The sequence below is a fragment of the Chanodichthys erythropterus genome, chromosome 15, assembly GCF_024489055.1.
Source record: "Chanodichthys erythropterus isolate Z2021 chromosome 15, ASM2448905v1, whole genome shotgun sequence".
NCBI lineage: Eukaryota > Metazoa > Chordata > Actinopteri > Cypriniformes > Xenocyprididae > Chanodichthys > Chanodichthys erythropterus.
In genome coordinates this window covers 12,896,874-12,918,751 of record NC_090235.1, presented here as the reverse complement: position 1 = coordinate 12,918,751, position 21,878 = coordinate 12,896,874, and the positions used below count along the sequence as shown (strand labels likewise).

Below are 21,878 nucleotides of genomic sequence, written 5' to 3'. Positions count from 1 at the left end.
GTATAACAGAGTATCTGCTTCAATACAATCTTATCAACAACACTAACATAAGAGAGTTTGTGGTTTATGTCTCAGATGCATGTTAAAGTCACACTCGTTATAGCAGTAATAACAAGGTGCCGTTACTTTCAGAATTGTCATTGCATGGATGGTGGAAAAGTAAAGACTGTTAAAGTGAAAATAAAATGATTCCTGTCATCATGTAGAGCTGCAGTTATACTCTGATAGAAACCCACTCTTCCATAGCTAGAGGTCAAGAACCAGCCCTGGTACAAGATACATTAAATTAAATGTAAATTAAAAAATACTTGGGGAAAGTTTTCTTTCTTCTTGCTGTTAATGTGTGATGTGGGTAATACTGGACTGATCTGAGAGAAAACAGATGCTCAACGGACAACGTGTTGAAAAAATAAATTCTGTAGCTTGAATACACTGAGTCTATGGCAGATGCTATTTAAATCCAAGATGTTTTATGATTGAAGACCATGATGATTTAAATGATTTAAGGTCATTAACTGCCCTTGAGAAGATCTTCTTCAGTCCTGTCTGAAAACAAGAAGAGCTATGTCAGTTATGAGTATTTGAGTACTGTTATAACTTGATGTTATTGATTCTGTGTATGTAGAATGTAATATAAAATTGAATGTAAAATAAAATACATTTTTACAGTATACTTTAGAAGAGTTTGATTTCAGATTTTAAGTTAGTTTTATCCACCGTTTGTCAATTGTTTTATATTTTGTCATTGCTTGTGTTTATACTGTATGTTCTTCAGAGAAACACTTCTGCTACCCTATACCATTTTTTCAAGTTTTTACAAAAAATGAATGGGAAAACATGCATTCTTTTATAATTGTATGATTTTTTTTCTTGTTATATTCTTTATAATAAATTGATTGAGGAATACTAAGAAGAATGATGTGCTAACTTTGAAAAATGAATGAGGAAGAGAGAAAGACCCGAGGTATGCATTTAAGGGTTAACGAATGTATCTCCTCCTTCTCATAACTTGCTTCCCAGCTAACAAAAAGGAGTTGTCAGAACGTTTTGTTAACATTCTCTTTAAGTTATGAAAACGTTATTTTGGAATGTTTTCTAAACGTTCAAAACGTCCAGTTTTTTTAATGTATCAAGAATGTTTTTTCTTGGTTTATGTGAACGTTAGAGGAACATTCCATTCTATCATTTTGGAAATGTTATAAAAACGTTATTTTGTAATATTTTTGGAACGTTCAAATTAACTGTTTTTAAGAACGTTTTTTCTTGGTTTATGTGAACGTTAGAGGAACATTCCATTCTATCATTTTGGAAATGTTATGAAAACGTTATTTTCTGAACGTTCACAACACCCTGCCCCGCTAGACATTTTACGTTCCCAGAACATTCTCAAAACATCCCCACTGGTGTTAAGGACGTTGTCTAATAATGTTCCCAGAACGTTCAGAGACGGTCATGATGTGGAGTTCTTTTAAAGTTTGGGGAACGTTATTTGGCGGACGTTCACAGAACATTTAGGGAACCATATATATATACATTTTTTTAAAAAACATTCCTGCTGCTCTCATCAAAAAAGTCGATTAATAAAAGTATCTACTCAAACAAAAAATAATTTTTTCTTAAATGTCTTACAAAAGACAAAAAACAACAGCACATGCATGAGCTAATGTACCTGCTGTATCACTGCATCAACAACTACACAGTTACTGTCTTTAAACATGCAGCAGAGCATCAGTGTTTCAGGATCATCACTGACTGAAGCTCAGGATCTACTCTCCAGCACAATGGTGACACACAAAACTCAGATAACAGAAACAACATTAAACACCAACAGATCTCTGTAGATCTCTGCATCTTCACTTATTACAAACCACTCTGACTTTGTTTCTTTCATACAAATCTTCTTTATGAGATGTTGATGTTTTATCAAATTTATAAATGTCACCGTTATGGAGGTAAGCGCTTGTTTTAGCTGGGCTCCTGACCCTTTACATTTTAATTATTTGTCTCCAATTGTTGCAATTGTGTTTTAAAGTATGCATTGCAAAAGAAATTGTGAGTAAAATCTGATTTGATTGCTCATTGTTGACTTTCTCATCATACAGTGGCCTTATTCTCTGGTCTCTGAATTTTGTATTTTATTTCATGTTATTATAGTCCAATGATGGTGTATAAAATCCTGCCATGCTTTGATATTTTGAAAGCTTTCATTATTGTGCAGAAATTATTCAAACAGTATCATACAGATTCACACAGACATCAAGATTCTGCGTATGATCCTCAACAATGGTGACAACATTTTCAGATAAACAGATTAACTCTGAACATCACAAAACAGCTACTAAAGTCACAAAAAAGATTTTGTTTAGTGTCAGCATCGTTGAGGATCATACGCTGATTCATGATGTCTGTGTTGAAGTTAGAAAAAAAAAAACTCCTCAAAACTCATCTGTATAAAGAATTAAATATAAAAAAGCGTTAATAAAACTAACAATTAATACATTCACAACTTGAGGCTTTAGTGATGATCAGTGAATCAGGACATTACATGATGACTGAATCACCAGCACTAAAAAACTCAATTCATCTGAACAGTATTTCTCTTGCATTAATTGCTATAACTACCACGATAACACAGTTAAAGCAGACAGAGAAAATCTGATGTTATGTGTCAAGAATCAAGAGCCCATCTAAAGCAAACGATCTCCTCTATAACGGTGACTTCAAACTTTATTATTTTCTATAAAACACACACGCAGAAGCGATGTTCTCGTGACCTTGTTCAACTTTGCCTAAAAGTTCTCTAAAAGTGACAAAAATTCTGACATTTTACAGAACATTTGTGACATAAACGTCCTCTTTTGGTAATGAAAGTGCTGCAGTTCAAGGTTCCTTATATGACTTTAGGGGGACGTTCCAATTTGGGTCATTTTATGGTCACATAAGAACGTTCAAAACATTGAACTTCAAAAACATTTAGCAAATATTAATAACATCATAAAGACGTTACGGCTACAGCAATGTTGTTCTCACAACGTTTTCTCTATATAATGAGAACATTCATTATGTACAGATTACAATGTAAGGACGCTTTTTATAAACATTGTACTCAGAACGTATTATGATAACATTATGAAAACATTTAGCAAATAATAATAACATTAAAAGCATGTTCTGAGAATGTTATCCTAAGAACGTTTTCGCTCAACATTACGAGAACATCAGTCAAGTACAAATAACGTGATAAAGACGTTTCAAGAACGTTGTTATGAGAACGTTTTCGCTCAACATTACGAGAACATCAGTCAAGTACAAATAACATGGTAAGAACGTTCCAACAGTGTTGTTCTGAGAATGTTTCCTCTCAACGTTATGAGAATGTATTTTAACTATGACAACATTAAAAGAATGTTCTTGAAACATTATTTTAGGAATGTTTATTTCTAACATTTACATAACTTTTACATAACGTTAGTGAAAGTTATGGAAACGTTCCCTGTTAGCTGGGTTCATATCATGAGCTAATGATGTTTTACTCTGACGATAGTCGATGCTGCAGAGCCATGGGTGGAGCGGGACGGAAATTTGTATGGTAGCTACTCTGTGAACAGCACAGTCTGCTGGTAGACAAACTGAAAGTGGCTTTTTCTGTCCGGCACACTGAACGCCACAAGAAGGAGACGCTTAAATTCCATATGTAATGTATTATAGGATGCGAGTCTAAAATAGTACTATAATGTTTCACACGTCTAAAAATATTTTCTTTATAGAGCTAGTTTGGCTTATCTTTCACCCTTTTCTAAGCGATGCACTTCAAGGTAAACAAAGAGGTAAGAACACTTGTTTTACTTCTCATCTGCACAGAAACACGCAGTTGTGTTCCCATAAATCAATGTATAAACGTTGTGGGGCAATGCGCTCTGGTTAGGCGGGGTCGGGGAGGAATTATGCGGATACTTAAGGGAGACAAGCACTGGATAATTTAAGTGATGCAGCAGTATGGGGGTAGGATTGTAGCAAAATTCCAAATAAATAGATTATGATCCACAAATACTAAAGATATTCACAAAAAAATGAGATTTGCTAATAAAAAACATGTTCACAAATATGTTTTTATGTCACAAGCACAACTCTGCTTGCATTTATTTGTGAATCACCGCCTGTACATTTGTGCACGCTTTCGCTACAACCAATCACGTTTTGCTTTACAATTGGGGCGGTCTCATCCTGCTTTGGCTTAGAAATGAAGTAGAGGGTTCTTAAACAATGGTACAGTAAAAAGAGGTTTAAAACTTATATTTCGTTAGACCATTAGACTGTGTCTCAAGCCAAGCCAAACTATTATATTTTATGCGCCATTTAAAAACGCTCTCTGTTATGGGAACAACAATGGATACAGATGCGTTATGGAAGCGTCACGTTATTAAAGATTGAACAGCCTCAATGATTAGCTTGTAACTTATCTAACCGGATAACCTTGTGATAAACATGCGAGTTTGTAAAATAGATGAAACTGTCGTCATGACAACAGCATTTCCCAGTTTATCAATCAAACAACGGATATGAGCAGAAAACCAGCTATTAAACATTAACACGCCCTTAAATAATATTTTAAACATTAAACGTTTTAGCGTTACCATTGTTTGTAGAGAAGATAAAGACTTTTTAAATGTGACAGGTTATTGAATTACATAGCCTATAGATTATGCATTTCATTTAAAAGTAAAATGTCCAGCAGTCAAACACTTGATCATGAAAATGTTTCAGATGAATCAGACTTATTATTTTTTATTATTATTGTAAAAGTTATTTAGAAAAAGTTATTAAAAGGTTTTTTTTTTTTTTTTTTTTTTTCAACATTGCAACCTCTTTATTTGCATTATCCAAAACCATAGCTGCAGTGATGCCGAGGCTCGTAGCCTACTGGTACATCACTGAAGCTCATTCATGCTCATATTTGGTATTATACGTGCAAGTGTGGTATTATAGCTATGGTAAAACGGGACACACGTTTACTGCCACTGACTTGTCGTTTCTCACCGTGCCGCTTGTAGACAGTATAGCTGCATGGACATGGACACTAATGTAATCCATTTGTTTATAATGCCTTCTATTTGCTGCATCGCGCTGTGCCGCGCCGCTGGCTCGCGTCAGGTAGAGGTGTTACAGCTGGGGATCTGTGTATGATCATAATTCATGCTTAGCTTTTATCCTGATTCACTGATCCCGATGGCAATATGAATATACTCCAAAAATTATCCCCGTCTGAATGATGGCTGAAACTTTACTGATGAGTTTCATGAAGTTTTATTGTACGTTAGCTACCATGAAATGTCCGTTTTTAACTCTAGACAATCACTGTAAGAGCTTATGCCTTTTCAGGGTTGCTTAACAAACTGGTAAACTTTCTATCCGTAAGAAAACTCTGATGAACCGTAATAATGTGCACGACATGTTCTCTTGTTCATTACTGCAGTGATCACTCAGACAAATAATACCCGTCAAAATATCAGAGTCCCTCTTTGTAAGACGGATAATGCAGACCTTATATAATTACACCCACAAAAATATGTACAAACCAAATTAAAAGATCAATCACAATAAAGTCTGTTACATTTTGTAAATGGATTGTTTTTATCACGCAAACAGCTTCAGCTCAATTCGAACAAGCGCCCATGGTGAAATATGGAGCCCCTTTCAAAGTCTGTTCCCGTGAAAACGTGATTGGTTGTAGCGAAAGTGTGCTGTGATTGGTCAGCGCCACGTGGTCGTTATCTGATTGGCTTGAGTAGTCGGTGGGTGGAGTCGACCTATTTGTGGATTTGTCTGAGGTCTTGACGCTAGAATTGTTTTAGAATCCACAAATGCATGCAGTGATCCACAAATGCACAGAAAGCAATTCACAAATGCACAGGTGGTGATTCACAAATAAATGCAGGCAGAGTTGTGCTTGTGACATAAAAACATATTTGTGAACATGTTTTTTATTAGCAAATCTCATTTTATTTATTTGTGAATTCAATTATTTTTTGTGAAACACCTAGCATATAGTTGTGGATCTCATTTTATTCATTTGTGGATACGATTATTTTTTGTGAATATCTTTACATTTATTTATGGATCATAATCAATTTATTTGGAATTTTGCTACAATCCTACCCCCATACACCAGACGTGGTAAAGACAAGACGCAACGTAAGGCACTGACGGAGGATATGAGTATAGTAATTTTTAAGGGGTTTTGTGTGATAGGTCTAAAGAAAGTGTTTTTATTATGTGTATTTGTAGAGTGTGAGCTCTCCCGAGAACCTCGGTAACCAGAGCGGCCAGAGTTGTAATGTTGTTTTTTGTATGAAATGAATTTGAAATTATTTTTTGTATTATTATTTGGAATTAATTAAATGTGTGTAATTTATTTATTTATTTATTTATTTTTGTCTATTTGTAACAGATTACCTCGGTTTTGATTTAGTTAATTAATTTTGTTGAAATTTGTCATTATTTTTAGAAGTTGCTTTATTTTGAATTGCTTTTTTTTCGTTAAAGGATTTGTTTCCTGCCTTTGTGAAGGTGGATATCTGAAAGGGTATTTTTAAAGAACTTTTAAATAAGCATTTATTAAGAAATTTGGGTCCTTCGTACTGAGTGTAAGTACCCACATAACACACATACAAACAGTATTACTTTAATTTAACATAAATAGTTAGTATGTTACTACCTTGAAACCGATAACAATGTTTCTTTTGATATTTGACAATAATGGCGCTCTGATCTGGTCCACATTATTCTTTTGAAGTAGTGGTGCATGCGTGACCAAGAGTAGCTGCACAGCCTCCTCTCTGTTAAGACAGGGATAGCTGCTGCTTGGAAAAACATAAAGTTAGTTAGCATTTTAGTACTTCCGGTTCCATTGCCCCGAAGTCAATGGGTTTTTTTAATGGCATTTTGGTTAAATGGCTGAAATAAGGTCTGTGGTGAATGCAAGCTCAAGACAGTTTCACGTTTTATTCTACGACAGGCAGTCAGGGACATTAAATATCATCACACCAAAAAGGTAAGCTCAGTCTGCTTTTGCAGCCTCATTATGCTCATAATTGTGTTCTAATAAACTAGTTTAACTCAAACATTCTGGGAAAAACTCGATGTTGTGCTCTTCAAACCATTCCTGAACCATTTTTGGTTTGTGACAGGAGCATTATCCTGCTGAAAGAGGCCACAGCCACCAGGGAATGCCGTTTCCATGAAAGGGTGTACATGGTCATTTGAGACTATTTTCTCACACAAACCACTGCCTACCTGCTGCTGCTTCTGATTTTTAGAGGGAAAAACTGCACATAACTACTGGTCTAGGATCAGTTAATATTAGCATATTGGCGAAACATATATGGCAAACGATCAAGTGCTTATCTGTGTTTGCGCTCTGAATAACGACAAGGCTTTACAACATGTTCTTGCAGCGTTGAGCAATGCAGCCAATCACGAACAAATCCATTGATTTCTGGAATGCAATGACCAATCAGAGGTGTAATTTAGCACTGAACAAAAACTCGTTTTGAGCGATGAGTGGATTCTGAGTTGTGGACGCTGGCAAATATTCCCTCATTATAACAAACAATTATGTAAATTGTTAATTATGCAGCCAGTTTAATTTATTGTTACAGAACTTGTTGAGATCGCAATGAACTAAGATGTGTGAGACTTTTAGTGATTATAGGGAGCACCTTTTGCGCACTCTCTGCCAAATCCCATGTGTGTAATCTGTTAAAATTAAAGGTGCCATCGAACGTTTTTTTACAAGATGTAATATAAGTCTAAGGTTTCCCCTGAATGTGTCTGTGAAGTTTCAGCTCAAAATACCCCATAGATTTTTTTAAAATAATTTTTTAACTGCCTATTTTGGGGCATCATTAACTATGCACCGATTCATGCTGCTGGCCCTTTAATTGCTCGTGCTCTCCGCCCCCCCCCCGAGCTCTCGACTCTATCGTTGAATAAACAAAGTTCACACAGCTAATATAACCCTCAAAATGGATCTTTACAAAGTGTTCATCATGCAGCATGTCTAATCGCATAAGTACAGTGTTTATTTGGATGTTTACATTTGATTCTGAATGAGTTTGAGGCTATGCTCCGTGGCTAACGGCTAATGCTACACTGTTGGAGAGATTTATAAAGAATGAAGTTGTGTTTATGAATTATACAGTGTTTAAAAATGAAAATAACAACAGTCTTGTCTCCGTGAATACAGTAAGAAACGATGGTAACTTTAACCACATTTAACAGTACATTAGCAACATGCTAACGAAACATTTAGAAAGACAATTTACAAATATCACTAAAAATATCATGATATCATGGATCATGTCAGTTATTATCGCTCCATCTGCCATTTTTCGCTGTTGTTCTTGCTTGCTTACCTATGCCTCGTTTCCACTGAGCGGTACGGTACAGTACGGTACGGTTCGGTACGGTACACATTTTTTTCCGTTTCCATTGTCAAAAGTTGTGAATGGTACCCTAATTCCGAACCGTACCGTACCACTTTTTTGGGACCCTTTTGTTGGGGTACCAAGCACAATAGTACCGTACCAAAAGGGTGGAGCTACACTCTGCAGAACGTTGATTGGTTGACAGAGAATTGTCACTTGCGCGTGCTACAAGGGGAATGACAACACAAGAGGCGCCACACACAAATGTGGTTCAGACAACGCGTGCATTAATTATCTTCACTTCATGTAGGCTATATAACAAAACAAAATATAAAACACAACCCTGCCTCTTTTCGTTTTTATTTAAAAAATATGAAACCTTCATATATGTTAAACATTAATATGTGTGGTTCAGGCAATATGAGCATATGTACTCTGATTATCTTCACTGTATGTAGCCTATAATAAAATGAAATAAGACAAAACAACCTTCTCTTTTTGTTAAACGTCAGTTTTAATTATCAATAAAAACCATTATAAATAAAATATGAGAAGCTATACAATAAGAAATAAAGACAAGCAAACAATTCAGTCAAACGTACAGCGCACTACAACGGTAAAGTTAAATAAATATATAAAGTTATAAAACTTCATTTTCCCCTCGGCCAAAACGATTTGCCCGGGAACAAATTATAAATTCATGAGACCAAAGATTGCCCTTTATACACAAGATGAATGATATCTTGTTTTTAACCATTACAGAGACATCAGAGCCAGCGGCGAATGTCAGAAGTACTAGCCGAGGTACAGCTGCTCTCGGCTGGGTACATGAGCACCGAGCGCCCGGTGATCGCCTGGATCTCACAACTCCGACAACGTCAGATCAAATTTTCAAATAGGCGCTATCTTTATAAATTAACCACAGATTTGAGATTTAAACAACTACATTCTCACCTGAAAAAACTTTTAAAACTACATTTCATGACAGTAAAATAGTTTTTAAATTACGCAGGTTTTCTCCTCCGCTTGCTGGTAGGTGCTGCGGCATGGACGTCTGAACTTTGCGATCTTGGTATTCTGAAACGCCGAATGCAAAACTCGTCTTCTTTTTGTGACAGACAGCCTCAAGCCGAGAAGCAAGAACAAGATCTGCTGTAGTATGTCCTCCATTGTTGTTTACTATATCGTTTTCTTCTTCGCGCGAGAATGACGTCGATCACTATTTTCCGGCTACACCACGCCTATCAAGTAAGGGTACTGTTTGCGGTGGAAACGCAAGCCTGATCAAGGTGTACCGCTCCGAACCGTACCGAACTGTACCAAACCGAACCGCTCAGTGGAAACGAGGCACTAGTCTGATGATTCAGCTGTGGACATCCAGACATTAATACTGGCTGCCCTTGTGTAATGCCTTTCATAATGTTGGGAACATGGGCTGGCATATGCAAATATTGGGGTCATACATATTAATGATCCTGACTGTTACGTAACAATCGGTGTTATGTTGAGATTCGCCTGTTTTTCGGAGGTCTTTTAAACAAATGAGATTTACATAAGAAGGAGGAAACAATGGAGTTTGAGACTCACTGTATGTCATTTCCATGTACTGAACTCTTGTTATTCAACTATACCGAGGTAAATTAAATTTTCAATTCAATGGCACCTTTAACAGTGGTTTGTGAACATAAACACTTTATTAACAAATAATTTATCAGCAGTGTTTATGTTGGGATAGGTTGTGCTGTGACAAGTGAGTTAAAACTATTTCAGGGAAATCTGTTTAAATGTGTTTTTAAATGGGAATCACATTTCCTTACCCTGGAGTTGGTTCACTTTTGATAGATACTGACCACTGCAGACCAGGAACACCCCACAAGAGCTGCAGTTTTGGAGATGCTCTGACCCAGTCGTCTAGCCATCACAATTTGGCCCTTGTCAAACTCACTCAAATCCTTACACTTGCCCATTTTTCCTGCTTCTAACACATCAACTTTGAGCACAAAATGTTCACTTGCTACCTAATATACCTAATAATACCTAAAACAGCGCAGCAGTTTTCACACATCTTAAGTATATATAGGGCTTGAAATGGATTCACTGGGGAGAATATAACATCGTGACTACGTGAAATTAGCTTTTACTGTTATAAAAATACAGTGTAGCAAAATTAACTCAAAGGGGAAATATTAATTATTATTCATAACTCATTATGATTATTAATTATGATTAATTATGAATATGTAAATCAGTTGATCGGATTAACTGGATGTAGCTACATTAAGATTAATGTTACAATCAATTAACCTGTTTGTCCAGTGGACACTCAGTGTTGATTGTTTATTAATTCTAAGAAATGTTCATTTCCAGGTTATGGAATTGCAACATTCTTATTGTACAGTACTACTCAGAGCATGTAGTCAGGATCTAAATCACTTAAGAGGCAATTTATTAGCAGACGGAGTCAGAACCAAATATGTATTGCAGGGACAGACTGGGACTTAAAAACGGACCTGGACTTTGACTAGGCCCGGCCCAAAGCAATCGGCGCGCGGAAGCTCAACCTGAATAAACAAATGATGGAATGGATTAAAAAAAAAAAAAAAACAGGTTTTATTCCAAGATAGCATGGAATATATTATATAATATGCTGTTATAACAGCATATTATATAATATATTCCATGCTGTCTTAAAATGAATTTATTACTTAATAATATTAATTTATGCAGTAATTAATCTTACTGCACAAATAATAATACCACATCTAAATGAAAATACACCATTACAAATGTAGCTTCTGTATTCAAAATCTTAAGTATTTCTTAATATTAGCTACTGCATGTGGTCAGTTATTTTGCGACATTTAGCGGCTTCAGTATCTAAATTCCGCATTTTTTTTCCTCTCGCCTTCTCAGCCCCACCCTTTTCTTTCCGTTTTTTACCGCGGCCGTGTTATGCATATTGTTTGTTTGTTTCTATGCTTCTTCTATCTAACGTCTTTGCTGTTGGTTTCTTCCTACTCTTCCACTTCTTCTTCTCCTTACTTGGCGGCCAAAGCCAGTGCAGCTGACATCCAACTTAAAGGTGCATTGCTGCCCCCTACAATACTGGAGTGTGAAACAGATTAGTGGGGGAAAAAAACAGGTGATGACTGCGTGCGTGGCAGGTGGTGGGCCGGCCCGCCGGCCGTCCTGGAGTAGGCGGCCGTTCTGTGATTCTCCAGATCACACAGATGGCCAGTCCGCCCCTGATGTATTGTGCACAATTCTTTATTAACTAACTCAGAAACACATAGCTAAACTAACAAACACATAACATACACAAAGGTTGCACACATACATAGGTAAGAATGAGTAATGATCGAGTTGAACCGGAAGGGGAACTGTTAATGGAGCTAAAGGAAAAAGTCAAAGACAATCTGTAAAAGAATCATCAGTTTCCTCAGTAATAAAACACCTTTGCTGACAAAGGTAAGTTTTTTGGCAACAGATTTGTGATTAGTGGAACTAAAGGTGTGAGAATGATTGTTGTCATGCGGTGAATCCGGCCAATCGTGGAACAGCTGTGTCGTCATCAGAGCTCGTGTAGCTGCTCTTAAGAAGCTGCGCTGGCAGACACAGTCGGCTGCTTTCGAATCACTCTTGCGGTACTTTGATGCCATATGTCACAGTCAGTGCTGCATGAAGTCAAACAAGCCTACAGTTATCGTTTAATGACATGGTGTCATCTCGTCATCGACTTGTCTTATTCTGCCTTTATGTGCTATCAAAATAGGAGGGCATATATGTGCAATTTTTACCTCGTATTTACGATCATTTTGAGAGCACGTGAAGGCAGCATCATGAGAAAAAAGGTCATCAATGAACATTTTTTGTCATGGTTTTCGTTAATGAAATTAACACTGGTTGAAAGATAACTTACCAAAATGTGTAATGTCTCGTAGTTTCTCAGTCTCAAATTATGGAAGCATTTGGGTAGCAATATTCAATTTCAAGTGCAATATGTAAAATAGCAATGCATTTCTGTATTTAAAATTACATTTTCCATACCCATATATGTGCAACATTGGCAGCAATAATATAATTTAATAATATTTAATATATTTAATAATAATATAATTTACATTTGCTATTTTCTACACTAGTTTTAACATATAATTTAAACATATATTTTAATGATTTATAAGTTGCAAAATTAAAATGAAAGCTGCAAGCAGCATTTACCGGGGTTCAAGCATTTAAGCCCTTTAAGCACATAATAAGTTATGGTTTAAGCAAGTTTATGGTTTAATCCATTTTAGCCAAGAGAACATTTCTGCACTGGTTTGGTTCCAATCGGGCGAAAAACCTAGGACTAGTTCGCGAAAGTAGGTTTTTCAACAAACCCAAAATACCTGAAAATTTCGCAGCAAATCCGAGACATCCACCTTGAGCCAAGGATTCCATTGATATAAGACACTTGAGCCTGGGCCTAGCGGTTCAGGAGTTATGAGCCATTTCGTACTATTGACTGCTGTAGCGCCCCCGTCAGGCCGATCGGGGTGAGCCTTGGTGACGTTGTAGGCGGTAGGAGTACTACCAGCCTTCAATGTTTCAAGTCTCTATGACGTAAGGTTTGGTCTGCCCGATCACTTTTAGGAGAGAATGCCTATAATTGGAAAATGTAACAATTACAATACGGTTTCAGCGCTACGTGCTTGAACCCCTAATAAAAATGTATTACAGAAATTATTAGATATGTTTAACATGTTAAAGCTAAAATTGTAGCAAAATGATCATTTAAATGTTATTTTTCTTAATTGCATTTACACTCACAGTTAAAGGGTTAGTTCACCCAAAAATGAAAATTCTGTCATTTATTACTCACCCTCATGTCGTTCCACACCCGTAAGACCTTCGTTGATCTTCGGAACACAAATTAAGATATTTTAGTTGAAATCCGATGGCTTGTGAGGCCTTTATAGGGAGCAATGACATTTCCTCTCTCAAGATCCATTAATGTACTAAAAACATACTTAAATCGGTTCATGTGAGTACAGTGGTTCAATATTAATATATTAAAGTGACGAGAATATTTTTGGTGCACCAAAAAAACAAAATAACAACTTATGTAGTGATGGATGATTTCAAAACACTGCTTCAGGAAGCTTTGGATCATAAATGAATCAGTGTATCGAATCATGAATCAGATCGCGGGTCAAACCCGCCAAACTGCTGAAATCACGTGACTTTGGCGTTCCGAACTGCAGATTCGACACACTGCTTCAGAAAGCATCAGAGCATTGTGAATCAGTGTTTTGAAATTAGGTGAACTAACTCTTTAAGACACTTGCGATTGCATTTTCATTAAATGTCTCGCAATGAATGTAGCAAAATTCAATGTGCATTTGAAAATACATTCAGAGCTGATCAAGTCCCCGCCCCACACTGTCAGTCATTCTGTCAAGATGGGCCAGCTGTTTGAAAAATTTTAATAATAATTAATGTTCCCAAAAATAACTCTGGTGATGTCTGAATAAAATGGGTTTATTTTTCACATATTAGAAAGCACCCAAAGTGAATAGGTGATGTGAATAGGTTTGGTGGTGCTGCTGCTGTAATGGTGTGTTATATATGTTCTTGACACACTTTGGGCCTCTCAGTACTAATTGAGCATCATTTAAACACCACAGCCTACCTAAGTATTGTTGCTGACCATGTCCATCCCTTTATGACCACAGTGGACATCTACTGATGGCTACAACCAGCAGGATAATACACCATGTCTCAAAGCTCAAATAATCTCAAACTGGTTTCTTAAACATGACATGACTTCACTAAACTCAACTTGCTTCCAGTGTCACCAGCTGTCAATCCAATTGAGCACCTTTGGGAACAGGTTTTACTCTGGCCGAGAATCGCCCAGAGTGTTCTCATAGACTTCCATACAAAGATTTTTTTTTTTTTTTTTTTTTTTGAACTGCAGGCACTGCAGTGCAATGAGTTCTGGGAGGGCTTTCATCATCATATGTAGCCTAACCTTACCTTCCCTGCACTTATCAAATTGCAAAAGGCTGCAATTTAATTACATAAGTATATTCATTTCTAAACAAGTATATTCATATTTTATTCACCCTACATGACAAGACTTTTTGTCCCAGTAAAAAGTGTTTTTATTGTTGTTTGTGTTTTATGTTCCTCAGAGAGACACCATGTCTACTACAGATTTACAGTCCTGACCAAAGCAGACCCATTCCCTCCGTTCAGTGCTGTGGGCATATATGATGACAAACAGATCACTTACTTCTGTAATGAAGTTGAAAACTGGATAAGTGCGAATGTGATTAAACATGACAGGACTGAACCTCTTCCAGAACCATTTGAATCTAGAGACTGGTACAAAGATCTGCTGAATACTCTGTCAAACTGCACAAACTCTCAGTGTTCTGGTGAGATTGAAGTTTTACTCTTATCAACTATAAGACATGTTATGAAACTGAATATATCTTTTTACTGCAAGTTTGTCATGAGTGTTGTTCTGTGATTGTAGAGCTTCATGTTCTTCAGAGAATAATTGGTTGTGAACTGGAGAAACTTCCTGATGGAACAGTGAATCTGACTGTCTTTGATGAATATGGATTTGATGGAGAGGATTTTATATCCTTTAATTCTGACACTATGAAGTGGATTGATAAAAACCCCAAAGCCAAAGAAACCAAAGAGAAATGGGATCTTCAAACTGGACGCAACCAGTACATCAATGTTTACCTCAAGAACTGCATTGAATGGATCTCCACAATTAGCAACACAAATAAAAGTAAGTTTTAATCAGATCACTTTAATTAGCTCTTGTGTGTGTGTGTGTGTGTGTCGATCTGTTAGTGTGTGTGCGCGTTTGTGCGCACACGTGTGTTTGAGTCTGTTTTAAATGCAATTACAAAGCAATTACTTGGGTTCCCTTTCGAGAACGGTCTCTCGACATGCGTCAGAAGCTGTCGCTTTGGGGACTCCCTTCCTTCCTAATCCTTCCTGAAATCCTATTGCACAACGCCAGTGAAGTTGCAACTCTCACTGGCCAATGCCAGCCAAGACGGCAAAAAGGGGGCGGTACCTGCCACTATATAATGTGCCGTCCTGGTGGCATACGCTCAGAATCGTCCTTTTCACGATCTTCTATGGACTTCGACTTTGAGACAGCTGTGGAGAAGACGCAAGAAGACGGATTACCCTCTTGGCATTCCAGCATGTCCAATATTTGCACGCTGTGTTCAGGACCCATCGAGGCTCCGGACCCCCACGAGTACTGTATTCTGTGCCTGGGACTCGCCCATGCAGAAGCAGCACTCGCCGGGTTGGGCTGACTGCACTGCGAGGATCTCCCAGTGCGGGTGCTGAGGGCTCGGAGGAGCATCGCCCTTGGTGAATGTTCTAGGCAACGTCCCACTGCCGCCGATGAGCCGCTGGTGGGATGGCCACATATGGGCGATTGCGTGGGAATTAGGTGTGATTCACCACCCCACCCTCCAGTATACTTCACCGAAGTATACTTCACACGCCCCTGGCGTGTCAGAGATGGTCTCGTTTGGCGCAGCGGGGGATGACAATCCCGATGAGGCCATGTCCCTAATGGCGTCCGAGAGGGACTGGGCATACAACTCCCCGGAGGAGCACCCTGAGGCGGAGGGGCAGGCGGCGTTTTAAGATGAGCTTGTCAGAATTCTTACTAAGGCCGTGAGCGATCTCGGTCTGGAATGGGATTCCCCCGCCGAACCGGCGAAGAGCAAGCTGGATTCTTGGTTCCTTCACTCAGGCCCCCGAGCCGCCACTCTGAGGAAGCGAGCCCCTTTCTTTCCAGACTTGCATGACGAGGCCGCTAGGACCTGGACTGCGCCCCACTCGGCTCGCGCCCACGCCAGCGGCTCGGAGATTTTCACTAAAGTTGATGGCGCTGAAGCCCGTGGATACACGTGTATTCCGCCAGTCGAGGAGTCTATCGCGGCACACCTCTGCCCCTCGTCAGCTTCCGTGAAGGCTGGCGCTATGCTGCCGTCGAGACCCTGCCGCCTGACCGCGCATATCGCAGATAGGGCGAACACCGCCTCAGATGAAGCAATTTCAGCACTCCACACGATGGCGGTGCTTCAGGTTTTTCAAGCTCAGCTCCTGAAATCCCTGGACGAGGGTGAAGCGGACCCCGAGGCATTTAAGGACCTGCGCGCTGCGACTGATTTTGCCCTGAAGGCAACGAAGAAAACAGCCCAGGCGATTGGATGAAGCATGGGCTTCATGGTAGTGCTCCACTGTCATCTGTGGCTGACACTTACCGAGTTAAAAGATGCAGACAGGAAGGCATTGCTCAACGCTCCTTTATCTCCCTCCGGCCTCTTTGGGGACGCCGTGGAAGCGATTGCAAAGCACTTCTCCAGGGCGATGAGTCACTTCCTCCCACGCCGGGCGCCCGCGCCACCTCCAGCATACAGTAGATCATCATCTACTTCGAACAGGCCGCCGAAGCGAGCTCCCTCTGTTCCCACCCCATCAGCGCCGGACCCGGAGCCTTCTGCCTGCCACAAAACTCCCTGGCAGAGACCGCCGAAGTCACGTCACGGCTTTAAAAAAGGCGGCCGTCCCATGACTGCTCCTAGTTCGTCAGAGCAAAAGCCTCGTTCCTGACGGGAGGGTGCAGAGGAGGAGAGCCAAGGTGTTCTCACGAAGTCCCCTTGGTGGTTGCAGGCAACTACGAGAATGTTTCTGTTGTTGTTTCTGGTCAAAATGTAATAAAGACTGTTACACCCTCACAGCAACGGCAGCTTCTCACACTCTATGCTCAGGCGAGATGCTGCAGATACAGTCAGGCTCGCAGCTCCCCCGTGTAATCGGCGATGCTCGCGCTCTGGTGTTGAATATAGGTCCTCCGCTGCAGCGGAGCACCCATGACAATTCTCACATACACGCACCCGTGTCACTAAACGCACATTCTGTGGAAAGCTCGCGCTTCCCGTTATTCGGCAATGCAAGACACTCGCCGCCTCTCAACGCGCCCATTCGCCAAGAATATTGGACCTGAGACCCATCAACCAGGCTTTATTCAGACGGCCTTTCAAAATGACGACACTGAAACAGATCCTCGCGCAGATTCAGCCCGAAGACTGGTTTATTTCAGTAGACCTGAAAGACGCGTATTTTCATATTCAGATAGCCCCTCGTCACAGGCGCTTTCTGAGATTTGCGTTCGACGGCACTGCATATCAGTTCACAGTACTGCCGTTCAGATTAGCCCTGGCTCCTCGCATGTTTTCAAAATGTGTGGATGCAGCGCTTTCCCCTCTGAGAGCGAGCGGAATACGCATACTCAATTATTTGGATGATTGGCTAGTTTTAGCCCATTCAGAGGATATGCTCAACAGCCACAAACGCACTCTACTGCTTAATTTGGAGAACTTGGGTCTATGCGTAAATACACAAAAGAGCATGTTATGCCCCAGCCAGTCAATCTCGTATCTAGGGGTGGAGTTGGACTCGGTTGCAATGAGAGTGCATCTAGGTCAGGAGCGTGTTTGCGATTTGATGTCCGCCCTGAATGCTTTCAGTCTGGGCCGTCCCGCTGCGACAGTATGCCACCACGGGCTGCTCTATATGCGTCCCCTCCAGTTATGGCTGAAAACACAGGTGCCGAGGAGAGCTTGGAGAACGGGCCATGCCCGCGTTGTGGTCACTCGCAGGTGCTTGAGCGCACTCGCGCTATGGCGGAATCCCGACCTGTACCAACGCAGCGCCCAGCTGGGCGTGGTTACGCGGCGGAAAGTGGTCACGATGGACGCGTCGATGACGGGCTGGGGAGCTCATTGAGATGGCGTTCCGGCATCAGGCTACTGGACGGAGACGGAGAAGATGTGGCATATAAATCGCCTCGAATTGAGTGCAGTCTTTCTGGCTCTTCGAAGCTTCCTTGCACAAGTCCGGGGTCATCATGTGTTGGTTCATACAGACAATGTTTCGGTGGTATCGTAGATAAACCGCCAGGGCGGAGTGCGCTCGCGAGCCCTTTACGAGCAGGCTGCGCAGCTTTTACTGTGGGCCGACCACCATCTGCTCTCCATCCGAGCAGCGCATGTTCCGGGCCACCTGAACAGCGGCACGGACATGCTGACGAGGGACGGGATCCCTCAAGGAGAATGGAGATTGAACCCCGGGACAGTGAGACTGATCTGGGAAAGATTCGGGAAGGCGGAGGTGGACTTATTCGCGACGGAGGAGAACACGCATTAACCTCTGTTCTTATCTCTGTCGCGCTCTCCCCTGGGAGGGGACGCACTGACGATGCCATGGCCGAATGCTCGCCTATGTGCATTTCCCCCGCTGAACATTTTGTCACAAGTGCTTCTAATCGACCCGTACTGGCCGAACAGGCCGTGGTTTCCCGATCTGCTAGAACTGTTAAAAGCTCCCCTGTGGATGATTTCACTGAGACAAGACCTCCTGTCGCAGGCGGGCGGATCGATTTGGCACCCCAACCCCGAATGGTGGAAACTTCATGTGTGGGTAGTGCAGGGGAACCGGTAGAACCGAGCGTTCTGTCCCGCCGTGTTATGGACACGATTACAGAGTCGCAGGTCCCTTCTACAAGACGCCTGTACACTTCTAAATGGGCAGTATTTGTGAAATGGTGCGAATCGAATGGTCACAAACCGGAAAACTGTCCCGTGTCAGACATTCTGGATTTTTTACAACATCGGTTGGACGGCGGCAGTATGCCTTCCACTCTTAAAGTCTATGTGGCAGCTATTTCAGCTTTTCACGCCGTTATCGATGGGCACTCGGTGGGCAGGCACGATTTAGTGGTAAAATTTTTGAAAGAGGTGCAAGAGGACTTAGACCCTCTCGCCCCCCCATGGTGCCGTCATGGGATCTAGCTCTTGTGCTCGAAGCTTTGATGCGGCTGCCTTTTAAGCCGCTCATGTCAGTCGGCTTAAAGGAGCTCTCACTTAAAACCGCGCTGCTACTCGCCCTTGCTTCAGTAAAACACGCGGGGAATTTGCAAGCGCTTTCTGTTAGCGCTGATTGCATGCAGTTTGGGCCAGATGATTGTAACGTCACACACAAACCGAGGTTAGGTTACGTGCCTAAATCGCTGTCAACGCTGTTCAGAGCGCAAGTGATAACTCTTTTGGCTTTCACCCAGGAGTCAGCGGAGTTCACATAAGGAGTTATGCCCAGTGCGAGCTTTGCGAGTTTACATTGACCGCACGACTCAGTTCAGGCACTCTGAGCAGCTGTTTGTGTGTTTCGGTGGCAGACACATCCTTTCAATGAACTTTAATTTTTTAATTTAACTGTATTTTTTAGAGTTATTATTACTTAATCAAAACAACCCAACTGCAGTTTGATTGATATTACTTGGAATGCACAATAAAAAACATGATTTGTGAGAATTAATAAAAATGGAGTTAACTGTTTTTTAACTGCAAATGAACTCTTCATTTGTAACCCGAGACATTCCCTTTCTAATGAGAGCTCGCACTGCGTCTAAGGATGTTAATAGGGAACAAATGCCCACTCTGCCATGCTGAGGGGAATGCATGCCATGTTGACTGTGACTAAACACAAGAAAAATAACTCAAATGGCCTGATTGCCTGAGTTGAATTCCCCAAAGTTGCACACCAGTAATTCGCTGTCAGTGACATTATCCCTATGGCCACTGCCCAAACATGCCTCACTGAGGAAGTACAATCTTACCATTCACCTCACAAGGCCAAATGGAAGGACTCTGTGTTTGGGCTACAGGGAACATCTGAGAAAAAAAAGAAAAGGTAGATGTAGATGTAATAACTTCCTTTTATGTTATCTACTTCTGCCAGCTCCAGGACACTGATTGCGTCTAAACTTGACCACTGCTTCAACAGATGTGCCAAACAATTCAGAGGGCGAAAGCAGCACACTAGGAAGAAAGCCCTTTTCTTTCCCCCTATGCTGGTCAGGATCACCCACATGGCCACCCTGAAAATGAAGAAGAGGATGACATCTTCTCTAGGTGCCCTTTTTATACCTCACGGTCGCACTAGTAGTGACGTCATAGGTTGTCGCCAGCCAATACGATTGGTATGTTTCAACACGTGCTTCAGACATCAGTCACACTGAGGTGTTCCCCATTAGTGTCCTAGAACACAGTGTGAGTTTCCATTTAAAAGGGAACTGGCTACTCATTATGTCTTTGAGCAACTTACTTCTGTGGATCACGTTCACAACCCTATTTTTCCCGGCACAGAAACCACTGAGACAGAATTTTTTTTTTTTGTAAATGTTTATTTCATTATTATTTTCTGCTCCAGGTCGACCAGACATTTACGTCTTTGCGAGGAAAGTTCCTGCTGATGACTGTAAGCTGGTTCTGACGTGTCTGGCCACTGGTTTCTACCCCAGAGATGTTGAGATGTACATTAGATTGGACAGAAACATCCTTGAGGATCAAACATCTTCAGGAATCAGACCAAATGATAATGAAACCTTTCAGATGAGAAACAGTGTGGAGATCGACAGAAATGATAAAGTATCTTATGATTGTCTGGTCATTCACAGCAGTCTGACAGCTTCAGTAAAATGGGGTAAACATCATCATGAATTCAGTCACTCACGCTTTTGTAACAGGAGAACATGATAATGATGGAATAAAGTTGCTGGCCACAAACAATTAAAGTGCCTCAATTCAGTTTAACAGTTTATGATTTTGATATAAAACATTTATTTAAAAATATATATTCGGTTGTCTTAATTATTTTTATTTTCATTCAGCAGATGGAAGATGTTTTAACTGTGAAACAGAACCTCAGTGGCCTATAGGAGTAGCAGTTGCTGTTCTAGTAGTTCTAGTTCTAGCTCTAGTTTCAGCTGTGATGAGTTACTACCTCTACAATAGGAGAAACTCAGATGGTGAGTTATACATATGCAGCATGATCTTTGTAGCTTTAAATCCATTGTTTTTATATAGCATTGTTTAAAGACATTTTAAAATGTATGGGCAGTTTGGCAGTAAATGACGGTAGATATAAGTGAACATGGTGATAGAGATTTTGATGATGGTAAGATTTCATGACGTGGATTTCATTTGACGACAGACTATAAGGTAAATTTATCCATATTATAGTATTTATCAAACAAACGAGTAGTGTGAATAAATGTAAAAATGTTTGTATTTACATTTTTACAAGAACATAATATCTGTTTTTATACTGTATCTTATAGGTCGGGTGATAATTTCTTCCTCTAATGGTGCAGTGAGTGATCAGATACAGATGACCAGTGCAGCTTCTGCTGATGTGATTCACTCATGAGCTCAATGCTGATGGATCTACAGACTGGACTGGGACGTGCACAGGTTTAGGCATTAAATTAAATGTCTTTCATGTCCTTTAATTCTGCTTTTATTTTGAATGCACACAGTTTTCTTTTTTTTTCCCCATGTAGCATATGCACACGTA

The 21,878-nt window shown here is 40.3% G+C and overlaps 1 protein-coding gene across 1 annotated transcript; it reads left to right on the top strand.

The window, feature by feature from the left end:
- The first annotated feature begins 1,946 nt into the window (after positions 1–1,946).
- LOC137037149 (zinc-alpha-2-glycoprotein-like) lies at positions 1,947–21,731 on the top strand. The gene is made up of 6 exons (XM_067410968.1): positions 1,947–1,952; positions 9,189–9,303; positions 14,606–14,851; positions 14,953–15,219; positions 20,733–21,005; positions 21,643–21,731. Exons 1-6 carry the CDS (start codon positions 1,947–1,949, stop codon positions 21,729–21,731), a joined length of 996 nt encoding a protein of 331 aa, XP_067267069.1.
- Positions 21,732–21,878: the final 147 nt, after the last annotated feature.

Bases quoted from the DNA above. Each gene is read 5' to 3' on its own strand.
- LOC137037149 (XM_067410968.1), top strand. The intron at 9,304-14,605 runs GTCAGATCAAAT...TATGTTCCTCAG, and splicing joins GATCTCACAACTCCGACAAC to AGAGACACCATGTCTACTAC. The intron at 21,006-21,642 runs GTAAACATCATC...TGTATCTTATAG, and splicing joins GACAGCTTCAGTAAAATGGG to GTCGGGTGATAATTTCTTCC.